The sequence below is a fragment of the Hemiscyllium ocellatum genome, chromosome 11 (genome assembly GCF_020745735.1).
Source record: "Hemiscyllium ocellatum isolate sHemOce1 chromosome 11, sHemOce1.pat.X.cur, whole genome shotgun sequence".
In the NCBI taxonomy this organism is placed as follows: domain Eukaryota; kingdom Metazoa; phylum Chordata; class Chondrichthyes; order Orectolobiformes; family Hemiscylliidae; genus Hemiscyllium; species Hemiscyllium ocellatum.
Window position 1 is genome coordinate 69831471 of NC_083411.1, and position 13491 is coordinate 69844961.

Here is a 13491-nt window from a genome sequence, read left to right on the forward strand (position 1 = left end):
TAGCCATTTGGATACAGAACTGGCTCAAAGGTAGAAGACAGGGGGTGGTGGTAGAGGGTTGTTTTTCAGACTAGAGGCCTGTGACCAGTGGAGTGCCACAAGGATCTACTTTTTGTCATTTATATAAATGATTTGGATGTGAGCATAAGACGTATAGTTACTAAGTTTGCATATGACATCAAAATTGGAGGTGTAGTGGACAGCAAAGAAAGTTACCTCAGATTACAACAGGATCTTGATCAGATGGGCCAATGGGCTGAGAAGTGGCAGATGAAGTTTAATTCAGATCAATTCGAGGAGCTGCATTTTGGAAAAGCAAATCTTAGCAGGACTTATACACTTAATGGTAAGGTCCTAGGGAGTGTTGCTGAACAAAGAGACCTTGGAGTGCAGGATCATAGCTCCTTGAAAGTAGAGTCGCAGGTAAATGGGATAGAGAAGAAGGCGTTTGATATGTTTTTCTTTATTGGTCAGAGTACTGAGTACAGGAGTTGGGAGGTCATGTTTGGCTGTACAGGACATTGTTTAGGCTACTGTTTGAATATTGCGTGCAATTCTGGTCTCCTTCCTATCGGAAAGATGTTGTGAAACTCGAAAGGGTTCAGAAAGGATTTACAAGGATGTTGTCAGGGTTGGAGGATTTGAGCTATGGGGAGAGGCTGAACAGGTTGGGGGCTGTTTTTCCTGGAGTGTCGGAGGCTGAGGGGTGACCTTATAGAGGCTTACAAAATTATGAGGGGCATGGATAGGGTAAATAGACAAAATCTTTTCGATGGGGTGGGGGATTCCAGAACTAGGGGGCATAGCTTTAGGGAGAGAGGGGAAACATATAAAAGAGACCTAAAGGGCAACTTTTTCACATAGAGGGTGATGCGTATATGGAATGAGCTGCCAAAGGAAGTGGTGGAGGCTGGTACAATTGCAACATTTAAAAGGTATTTGGATGGGTATACAAATAGGAAGGGTTTGGAGGAATATGGGCTGGGTACTGGTAGGTGGGACTAAATTGGGTTGGGATATCTGGTCGGCATGGACCGAAGGGTCTGTTTCTATGCTGTACATCTTTATGACTCTATGACTCTATGAAAGGCTGGATAGGCTGGGACTTTTTTCCAATGGAGTATAGGAGTTTGAGGGGTGACATAATGGAGGTTTATAAAATCCTGAGGGATGATGATAATGGCAGGTGTCTTTTCCCAAGGGTAAGGGATTCCAAGAGTAGGGGGCATAGGTGAGGAGAGAGAGATTTAAAAATATATGAGGGGCATTTTTGTTTTACACAAAGGGTGATTTGTGTGTGGAATTAACTTGCAGAGAAAGTGGTGAATGCAGGTACAGTTACAACATTTAAAAGGCACTTAGATAAGCAGAATCATAGAATCCCAATAGTGTGGAAACGTGCCATTCAGCCCAACTGGTCCACACCAACCCTCTGAAGAGCATCCCACACAGACCCATCCGACTACCCTATATTCCCCATGACTAACCCACCTAACCTGCACACCCTGAACACTATGGGCAATTTAGCATGGCCAATCCATCGTACCTGCACATCTTTGGACTGTGGGAGGAAACCGGAGCACCCAGAGGAAACCCGTGCAGACACGGGGAGTGTAGAATCAGAAATGTTCATACGGATATGGGCCAAGCATAGGCAGGTGGGACTAGATTAGTTTGGGAACACGGTCGGCGTTGAATGGTTGGACTGAAGAGTCTGTTTCCTTGCTGTATGACTATGATTCTAAGTGCATAATTAATTAAATGAAAGTTCTGTCCTTAATGTGTGTGTTCTTAGCTCACATATTAACGTGTATGCGGATAAAACTGTGTTCTAACAGTGAGAAAATAAAGGTGGGGTTTGTTTATCTTTTTGTTGCATTGACAAGATCATTAAGAGACTTACCTTGAGAGGATAGCCCAGTGGTGGCCATCAGAAAGTTTACTTTGCTGATGGGACTGCCCTTTCTACTCTCTGAGGGATAATGATAATGGCAGGTGTCTTTTCCCAAGGGTAAGGGATTCCAAGAGTAGGGGGCATAGGTGAGGGGAGAGAGATTTAAAAAGATATAAGGGGCATTTTTGTTTTACACAAAGGGTGGTTTGTGTGTGGAATTAACTTGCAGAGAAAGTGGTGAACGCAGGTACAGTTACAACATTTAAAAGACACTTAGATAAGCAGAATCATAGAATCCCAATAGTGTGGAAACATGCCATTCAGCCCAACTGGTCCACACCTTGGGTTTTAATATTGAAAGTGTTTTTAGGTGTAGCTCTGAAACACAGCAGCACCATGTTATTGATATGAACATGACATCCCAAGTCTCTAAAATACAGAAGACAGATGACGCAAGATTTGTACATTAAATCAGAAACTCAAAACTCAAGAGACGCTGGCCCAATTGATAAAAATAAAGATGTCTTGTTCCTGCCTGGATCTCTGGAGCTTTGTATGATGCACTGTCGGTTGCTCTATTCTCAAACCAGTAAACAGCAACCCTCCTCAGCCATTTTGTGGTGTTCAAAACATCAAATGACCGACCAACAGAGAAGCCAAGGACTTCCAAAATGTAATTTTTAATTACAAATTGTGTTGTGGCCTACAGCAGGCTAATCAAAATCCATTGGTTGTAAAACGCCTCAGAAAATATGATTATAGCATGCCACAAACAATACATTTTAATGATTTAAAGCCACTGAGGCAGATGAGTACTAAAAGTAACCAACATCTATTTGTTGACTCGACAAAGCTTGTTTCAGCAATTAGCACATGATTTCTCAATATTCACATATTGTTTGTAAAGTGTTCTTTCTATATTGTGTTCCAGGTAGTAATGATGTCTCAACATTTCTTTAATTTCATAGATCACAGTTCCTGCCAATTTTCTTGATAAAAGCATTGACAGCATCCAAGGCAGCAAGTATTCTTGGGAATTTGGGTTAAGGGACCATTCTTTATAACTGAGCATAGGTATAGGAATAATCACTCATTATAGCTGTTCCACTATATTATTAGATAATGACTGACATTGGGCAGCACGGTGGCTCTGTGGTTAGCGTTGCTGTCTTCCCAGTGCCAGGGAGCCAGTTTGATTCTACCCATGGGCGATTGTCTGTATAGAGTTTGCATGTTCTCCCTGTGTCTGCACGGATGTTCTTGGTTTCCTCCCACAGTCCAAAACTGTGCAGGCTACGTAGACTAGCTATGGGAAATGCAGGGTTAGGGGGTAGAGGGCTGGGTCTGCATGGGTTGCTCTTCGGAGGGTCAATGCAGACTCAGTGGTCCAATTGGCCTGCTTCTGCACTATAGGGATTGTTTGATTGATCTATGATTCAAGTCGAAAGTGTGGTGCTGGAAAAGCACGGCAGGTCAAGCAGCATCTGAGGAGCAGGAGAATCAACATTTCGGGCAAGAGACTCTCCTGATCTGTGATTCAACTCTGCTGTGGCGACAAATATTACACGTGTAATACTCTCTTCTAAATTCTTCCCTCAGGCAGAAGATCAAACACGTACTAACAGATTCCCACTTTTATCAGGCGGCCGACCAGACCTTTCTAATTTCAAATCTAATGTTGACCTTGCTTTTGTGCACCTCCTGTGCAGCCGTAACCTTGTATGATTCGCTTTATATAAATACCCTACAATTCTGTATGTCCTTTTGCGTTATGATCTGCCTGGACTGCAAGCAAAACAAAACTTTTCACTGTACTCAGGTAGTTGTGACAATAAATCAAATTAAAAGTATGTCTTTAATCAGCTCAAATTCCCATGTTCTATAACTTCAGAGATCTGATAGCTGCTTTCGATTAGATTCCCTACAGTGTGGAAACAGGCCCTTCAGCCCGCACTAACCCTCGGAAGAGCAACCCACCCAGACCCATTCCCCTACACTTAACACTACAAGCAATTTAGCACAGCCAATTCACCTAACCTGGAGGAAACCCACACAGACACAGGGAGAATGTGCAAACTCCACACAGAAAGTCACCCGAGGCAGGAATTGAACCCGGATCCCTGGCGTTGTGAGGCAGCAGTGCTAACTGCTGAGCTACTGTGCCCTTCAGGTACACTATTATTTTGATACAATGAGTACTTCTGCACTCGGGCTATGGTTGACCATGATACGTGAAGCACCTAAAATAGGACACAAGTAACACAATGCTGACTAAGTTTCTGTGATGCTACAGACTTGATCAAGCAACATCATACCTTCTTGCACATTCATGATGGATGGGGTGAGTAGTGTTATAATTTGGAGGTTAGAAATGATCATTGGTTATAATGAATATTCGGTTCATAATGTAACATTCCACCAGGTGCTGTGGCATTACTCCATTTCCAAGAGATGTGTTAACAGCTTCCTCCATAAACATAGTAAGTGGAAAGGGGGACGCTGCATAAGAATGTTGTGTGTTCATTCGCTGATATAACTTAGAGTTTTCTGGGCCATGATGAAACAAGAGACCTCAGTATTTTTAAATACATAGGGTTCTGTTCATTTTCCATTATTTTGATATTCAAATCAAGGCTATGAATGGTTGCATTTACAATTTCAAATGGTCATTCATTCCCCATCTCCCAAATCATATGTTCACCAATTTGAAAAAAGACCAACTTACAAACTGAAGTAAAATAAGAAATGTTATACTGTCACCCAAGGTGGCTCTGATTGAAGGCAGCATTACAAAATCCCAGACCGCAATCATATTGCTTTCAAACTTCTGGATCCCCTTTCATTTGGACATCTTACAGGGCCTCTTCAAGATGAATGATCAAGATGCTTTTGTTAAATTCTGTTGGTGGAACCATTCAATCAAATTGGCAAAATCCTGGCTATTGAAAACTTGCACATTTAGAGAGATAATCCTCTAAATCATTTCTAAAAGCTTAGTGTGCTTGAGGTGATCTGTCACTTGAGGAATCTCTTGATACACCAATTCTGCCAGTTGTGTTAATCTTGTGTATAACAGGACGCTGAACATTTTATTGATCCATCTCTTCCTTGAGATGGATTGGAAAGGTACAGCACAGCATTGAAAAATCAGAAAACAACTGTAAACAGAAGATGTTTTCACTCCCCTCCTTTTCACTTCAATTTCTGCAAAAGATACCATCTCTGGGGTGCTAGAAGCTTTCAAATATCTTGCTGCAGGAGTTATGCTTCACGGTTACAATTTCTTTTGCAGAAACCGCCAGTGTCTATTAAACCATCATTTTCTAGATTTTCTAGGGGCTTTTGCACCAGAACTTGCAGCAATATATCTCAGCATACCGCCCACAACAGGGCACTTTGAGCTGACATAAGAAGGACAAGCAACATCGTCTCCTTTATCATATTGATGAATCATCACTGAGCTGCACATTGTCTGAACCAGGGAATTCATGTTTGAATAGTTAATTTAAAATTGAATGCAAAATCATGTGCAGAAAGCAAAATTAAGAGGGAAAAAAGTTGAGACAAAAATTGAACAAAATAAATGAGTAAAATGTATGCAAATAGTCTTTTTATTGATATGCGTTTTTAAAATCTCCAACAAGTAAAATCTCAAGGACTAATAATTCACATTTGCATTTTTTTTTGTTCAAGGGTGATTTTTAGGCAATAATTAAGACTGGTCACAAATTAAAGGGTGGATCAGTGGTTAGCACTGCTGCCTCACAGAGCCAGGGAGCTGGGTTCAGTTCCATCCCCCGGACAACTATCTGTGTGGAGTTTGCACATTCTGCATGGGCTTCCTCTGGGTGTTCTGGTGTTGACCCTACCCCACAGGGTTTTAACTACGAGTCAACTCTTAATAGTAATAAACAATAATATTTATTTATTTAACACTATAAATGTTATAGCAACAAAGTACACAACAACCTAACAATTTACACTTCAAATCTTATCAACTACCTTGTACTTTGACTTAACTCTGGATGATCAAATACCACTACACTAGTCTTGGCCTTGATCCATGTGGTGGTGATTGGTCATCTTCTCCCGGTGGTCCCAGGGGTGTCTTCTCTTCATTACAGTTGGTCTCGAGTTACCGCCCTGAGGGTGGTGGTATTGTGGCGATTCTTGTACTTAGAGGTCCACGGGTCCTTTTGGGAGAGTCTTCGATGTCCACCAATACAGCGATCAGGGCTCGATCACCCTGATCGATCGGACCCAATGGGGCGTTGATAGGTTGATGGCAGGGTGGTCCCTGGGCATCCATTCCTGAAGGTGTTGGGCACACGTAGGTCAGGTAGCCCTCTCCAAATAAGGATGTGAGGCACCTCTGTTCCGGTAAACAACTTGATGTTTCTGATTTTCCTGGGGATGCCTTTCAGGTCAATTCTGTTCCATTCAAACTCAAGTATATATTGTATTGTCTGCAGCTGGGTCAATTACATACTGTCTGTCTGCAGCTGCAGCCTGTCTGCATTCTGCAGCATGTTCAATCTAGAGGCTTTGAGTGCAGTCACCTTTGGCCAAGGCCTGTCTCAATTTCCCAGCATGCCCCATTTATGTCCATTTTTGTAAATCCATCATTTTGAGCAGCCCTTCCAGCCACACGGGTTAGGTGGATTGGCCAGGGAAAATACAGAGTTACAGGGATAGGGTGTCAGGGTGGGATGCTCTTCAGAGGGTCAATGGGCTGAAGAGCCTTCTTCCATACTGTGGGGGTTCTTTGATTAAAAATTCGATTAAACTGGAATTGGCAAGCCCTAACTTTTTTTTTGCTGATTTTCCTGCGTATTATTTCATAATACCTTGCACTGTTTCATAAAATCAAATGCCAAGATTCTCAATGAGAGATTGCATTAGCAAAATATCTTGAGAAGCAAGAGAATTTGAATAACGACTTGCTGATTTCCCATGTAGCTGCTTCCACACTCAGTCACCAGAAATTGCTGTTCAATTAAGTATTTTAACAGCAGTGATGCCCAACAGCCTCACCGTTATACTTAACGCATAATCTGGGCCATTTTGAAACTGCCTTACAATGAGGATTAATGACCCACTAATCAGGCCCTCACCAAATATTATTGATTCATAGTTTCCACCAAAGGTCAGAGACAGTCAGAAGCATTGTAATGGGCATATTTCTCTCACCTTTTTCCAATCACGTGATGCTGAGGTCCAGTTGCAGTATTTGCTCTCCTGACCAATGTAATTAATTCAGCACAGAATTGGATAATGTCCAGGGCTTGGCTGCTAAAGTAGCTAAAATTAGTGTCATATAAAAATTACCACCTACTATTATTTGCAGCCAAATGTGCCCCCAGTGATTGGGATGCACTTTACGTCCCACTGGATGTAAACGTTGTCAGATACTAAAACAGAACAATAAGCTAATTACAATCTTGAGAAAATGGCCGTTTGTTTTCCAGTAAATGAATTACTGCAGATGCTTTTAGTGCACAGGCAGCCAAAGATAAACCATTACGTGGAAATCTATAGAATGATACAGATGCTTGTAACTACACCAGAATCAGACATACTGTGTGCTCTATGTGTAGAAATTTCTTTCAACTGAGTATTAACAAAGACATAAGTCATTGATCCTTCTCTGAAACTCTCTTCCCTGGCTATCAACCCCACACATCGCCTGGCAACTCTCAGGGCTGAACCATACTCAGTGTAATTTTTGACCTTGAGGTAAGCTCTGGCCAAATATCTACCCAATGACCAAGCGAGACTGCTGTTTCTCCTATGGCATTAACAACCTCTGCTCTATATCTTCATAGAGTAGACAAAAGTTTATCCACCTCATCCTTGCCTTTGATCCTTCTGGACTTGACTGTTCCACTGCACACCTGACTGTCTTCCACCCTAAACTTCAGCTCATTTAAAACCTTGTCGTCCACACCAAGTACTTGCACCAAGTCCTGTGTGCCATCAGCCAGTTCTTGCTAATCTACACATTGGATCTAGGTTTGGGTCCCACTCCAGTCTGGTAACACACCAGTTTGAAAATTTACCCTTGTTCTCAAATGTGTCCATGGCCTCTCTCTTTCCTACTTATACGATTTCTCCATAAATCTCTACAATTTTCTGTCCAGTTCTGTTTTTTTGTATATCCCTGATTTTAATTACTCTGCTCTCAGCTTTATTTTTATTGATTTGCAGGATGTAAGCAATGCTGGCTGGGCCCACATTTATTACCCCTTCCTTGTTAACCTTGAGAAGGTGGTGGAGAGCTGCCTTCTTGAACCACTGTGGTCCTTGTCATAGACTCATACAGTCATAGAGTTATAAATATGGAAACAGAGCCCTCGGTCCAACTCATCCACACTGACCAGACATCCCAACCTATCCTAAATCCATTTGCCAGCACTTGGCCCATATCCCTCTAAACCCTTCCTATTCATATACCCATCCAGATGCCTTTTAAATGCTGTAATTGCTCTCTCATCCACCACTTCCTCTGGCAGCTCGTTCCATACACACCCCCACCCTGTGCTGTAGTTAGACTCACAATGCCATCAGGGAAGAAATTCTTGTCAAGATTCTAGGCTCCGGGTTCCCTTTCCAGGCCACTCCTAATCACTATCTCCCCCTCCACCTTTAAGATCCTACTTGAAACAAAGTTTTTCGACCAGGCTTTTGTTTATCTATCCAAGTATTGCCTGATGTCCCTTGTGCCAGGGTTTTACTTTATAATATTCCTGTGAATCACCTCAGAATACTATATTATATTATGGTAAAGGCGCTATATAAATGCAAGTCATTTAGGTCAATTCTTTGCAAAGCTACTTATGATTTGGACTATCTTTTCCACAAACGTCGAAGAGTAGATGGAATGGGACGACAACTTCCATTATTTGGAATAAGGGAGGATTAAAGGTGGCTTATGATAATAAGAGGTTTCAGTAGAGTAGGAGAGAAAACTATTCCCTTGGTGAAGTTTCTTTGACGGCAGCAAAACAAAAGTAGAAATTGCTGGAAAAGCTCAGCAGGTCTGGCAGTATCTGTGGAAAGAAATCAACATTTCAGGTCCAGTGACCCTTCCTCAGAACTGATGGCAGCTAGGAAAATGTCAGTTTATATGCGGAAGGTAGGGGGTAAGGAGTAAACAATAGGTAGGCTATAGATCCCATGGAGAGAGAACAGCTGGACAGACAAAGGAGTCAATAACAATCTGGTTGGGAGTGTGAATAGCTACTAATGGAGACTGCTAGTGGCTAACAACACGTTATGTGTGATTGCAGACTTAAAGTTTTAAAATCATCACTTTAAAATCCTTGGTAAAATATCCAGAGCAGAGAGAAGGAAAACATCCCCATTCAGAACTGCCCTGGTCTACACCCCTCCTTCTCAAAACGTGATGAAAACAGATCCAATTAAATAATTGTATCAGGAAGATAGACAGTTTTCTGTCCAGGAATCAGCATAAAAGCAGAATACTGTAGATGCTGGAAATCGGAAATTAAAGAGAAACAGTAAGTGCTTGAAAAAATCTGCAGCATTTGTGAAGACAGAATGAGAATTTGTGTGACTTTTCTTCAAAACTGAATGGATTCAATTTTGCATTGTTCCTGGTGAGTTGCCCAGGAGTGAACAGAACTGGGGCCACCTAGTTATCCACATTGGTCCCTGGCTTTTTGCTTTCAACTTCCTGGCCTCTATTTCTAAGTGCTCAAAACCTTTATATGTTAACAACCAACTTATCAGGAAAGGAGGGGAGTGCTGAACAAAGGTCTATCAAACAATGTGCTGAATGGCTTTCTTTGGTGTTGTACATTTCACTGAGTTTTTTTCTTTCAGCTGGACAACCGTTAGTCTAAAAAAGTGGGGTTTTTTGCGACTCAGAGGAACGAATTCTGGGGGTCGGTGGATGGGGTGAAACATCACTCACCTGCTCCGTTGTTGAAATATGCTCTGAAGCCGGTCACGCACGGGACTACTTACCACAGTGACAGCATCATTGAGAAGCGATTCACCAAAAACCAGGATGTGCAGCTGCTCATTCACATGAATCTCCTCAAACACGGACAGGACCGCCACTGGATCCACAGCAGCGATCAAGCTGCCGAACAGCAGGTTGTAGAGCAGGGAAATGTCCTTTAGGCCGAAGGATTCAATCTGGCAAATTCCGTAAAGGGACAAGCCAATTCCAAAAACGTTCCACATGGTGCCCACCACCGCGTACCAAAGGATTGTCCCAATGTTCTCAAAGAAGGGCCGGCTAGGCATGAAGTAGCCTGCATCCAGTACAATTGGTGGCAGCAGGTAGAGAAAAAAGGCATCGGTGCTCATAACTGGTGCAGATCTCTCATTCACTCCATAGATTATTCCTCCCATTATCAGGCCCACTATTATAAGCAGGCAGCTTTCGGGTACGATCGAGGGTAGTTTGATGTACAGATGAAATCCTGAAAAACAAAGACAATTCAGTTCTCCTGTGAATTGTGAAACTCAAAATAACATCACTGACAGCACAAATGAGATTGAACGGGACGAAGTGTACGGATATCTTACAATCTGGATGGGTGCATGAATAGGAGAAGTTTAGAGCAAAATGGGCCAAATGCCGACAAATGGGACTAGATTGGGTTGGGATGTCTAATCGGCATGGACGAGTTGGACTGAAAGGTCTGTTTCCATGCTGTACATCTCTATGACTCTGTGACCAAATGAATTTATTCTCCAGATAACTATAAAACTGAAGCTGTTTGTATACAGCTTTATATCTGAAACTGAGAGGCTCTTGTAAACAAAACATGGCTGTTCAAATACATTGGTATCAATTACTCCTGCCCATTTTGGTTTTCTTGTCAGATTTAGATTAGATTCTCCACATTGTGGAAACAGGCCCTTCTGCCCAACAAGAAGAAAGTGAGGTCTGCAGATGCTGGAGATCAGAGCTGAAAATGTGTTGCTGGAAAAGCGCAGCAGGTCAGGCAGCATCCAAGGAACAGGAGATTCGACGTTTCGGGCATAAGCCCTTCTTCAGGAATGGCGCCCCTCCAACCGCCACCAGGACAGAACCCCACTGGTCCTCACCTACCACCCCACCAACCTCCATATACAGCGTATCATCCGCCGTCATTTCCGCAACCTCCAAACGGACCCCACCACCAGGGATATATTTCCCTCCCCTCCTCTATCAGCATTCCGAAAAGACCACTCCCTCCATGATTCCCTCGTCAGGTCCACACCCCCCACCAACCCAACCTCCACTCCCAGCACCTTCCCCTGCAACCACAAGAAATGCAAAACTTGCGCCCACACCTCCCCCCTTACTTCCCTCCAAGGCCCCAAAGGATCCTTCCATATTCACCACAAATTCACCTGCACCTCCACACACATCATCTATTGCATCCGCTGCACCTCTATATTGGGGAGACAGGCCGCCTACTCGTGGAACGTTTCAGAGAACACCTCTGGGACACCCGGACCAACCATCCCAACCACCCCGTGGCTCAACACTTCAACTCCCCCTCCCACTCCACCAAGGACATGCAGGTCCTTGGACTCCTCCATCGCCAGACCATAACAACACGATGGTTGAAGGAAGAGTGCCTCATCTTCCGCCTGGGAACCCTCCAACCACAAGGGATGAACTCAGATTACTCCAGTTTCCTCATTTCCCCTTCCCCCACCTTGTCTCAGTCAAATCCCTCGAACTCAGCACCACCTTCCTAACCTGCAATCTTCTTCCTGACCTCTCCGCCCCCACCCCACTCCGGCCTATCACCCTCACCTTGACCTCCTTCCACCTATCACATCTCCAACGCCCCTCCCCCAAGTACCTCCTCCCTACCATTTATCCTAGCCTGCTGGACACACTTTCCTCATTCCTGAAGAAGGGCTTATGCCCGAAACGTCGAATCTCCTTTTCCTTGGATGCTGCCTGACCTGCTGCACTTTTCCAGCAACACATTTTCAGCTTCTGCCCAACAAGTCCACAATGACCCTCTGAAGAGCAACCCACCCAGATCCATTCCACTACATTCACCCCTGACTAATGCACCTAACACTACGGGCAATTTAGCAGGGCCAATTCACCTAATTTGCACAGTTTTGGACTGTGAGAGGAAACCAGAGCACCTGGGGGAAACCCATGCAGACACGGGATGATTGTGCAAACTCCACATAGACAGTTGTCCGAGGTAGGAATTGAACCTGTGTCCCTGGCACCGTGAAGCAGCAGTGCTAACCACTGAGCCAGCCTTTAATTCAGTGCTTTGGAAGGCAGTGGATGTTGAAAATTGGAATTGCAAAGAGAAGATTGTGGAAACGTTCAGTAGGTCAGTCAGCCTCTGCAGAGAGGGATTCGGGCATTTAACATATTAGTTGCCTTCCTTGCCTCAAGATTGAGAAAATAGGTAAGTATAGTAATGTCAGCCAAGCCAGCCATCTCGAAGGAGTGTTACTCTTATTCACAGGCCTCTTACATGACATTGAAGGCTGTCGTTGTCTCTCTCAGCTCTTAGAGACTTCAGCTATATAATTCCAGACTGCTAGCTGAGTGTAACAACCTAATACCATTTTGAAGGTGACAAATGTCCACATTGTCTTGGCCAAAATTTATCCCTCAATGAAAATCATTAAAATCATTTCGTGATCATTACTTTAATTGCTGTGTGTCAAATTAGCAGCCCAATCCCTACATAACAACAGTAACTAACATTCAAAACAATGTGAAAGCTGTAGCAATTCAAGAAAGCAGTTGCCACCAGCTTTTTCAGGGCATTTAGCGATGACCTAGCCAGCATCACTCACATCCAATGAATGAGTTAAAAAAAAATCACTGGATTTGGAACAGAGTTTGTCATAAACGGTGCTACATAATTGCAATATTTCTTTTCTTCACTCCTAACCGTTCAGCTCTTGTCCGAATACCTGGGCTCTCGCTCAAAACAAGATCAAGCTGCTCAATGATTATGATGCAGATCCCAGTGGGGTTGCTACTGTTTCCTGGTTTTCAATCATCACACTGTTTTCTGATTTACAGCTCTGCAAAGGTCAATGTTTTTACTGGTGGGTTAAAGCACAGACAGGTGAGCTGTGCGATTACATAGTGATGTAGACTGGCATACTGCCCTTGGACCTGTGGGGATTGGGATGCACCCCCAGCCTAGGCGATAAGACCCAAGTCACGTCTTTCTGCAGCTTTATCGACCCTAGTTTATGTTCCTAGTTGCCATGGAGATGGGTGGTTAAGATGGGACAGGAACCAGAGGGAAAGCTGCAGCAGTGTCCACCGGCTGCTGGTATTTTTAGCTTCCTCTCTGGTGAAGACAATCATAGCTTCCCTGAATATTCTGTTTGCTTAATGAGGCCCACTACTTCTTAAATTAAATAATTGTTAATGAGCCTTCAAACTGACAGCTGCTTAGCAACTGACCGAGATGTGCGCTTTCTCCAGAGATTTCAGCGGAAGCCTGACTGTGGCAGTGAGCAGGGAATTTACTCATAGTAATTGGAAACTGCTCTCAGCCCATGTCTCACAGAACCTAAAAGGTGCTGTACATTTTACCAGCGATTATGGAAGCACAAGTGTCCACTGTCAC

The 13491-nt window shown here is 43.4% G+C and overlaps 1 protein-coding gene across 1 annotated transcript in view; it reads right to left on the reverse strand.

The window, feature by feature from the left end:
• Positions 1 to 13491, reverse strand: part of LOC132820057 (sodium/hydrogen exchanger 2-like) — a 160899-nt gene that overhangs the window by 122090 nt on the left and 25318 nt on the right. The window contains exon 2 of the mRNA XM_060831976.1: positions 9884 to 10347. Coding sequence (XP_060687959.1) covers positions 9884 to 10347 — 464 coding nt within the window. The remainder of the gene's footprint in view (positions 1 to 9883; positions 10348 to 13491) is intronic.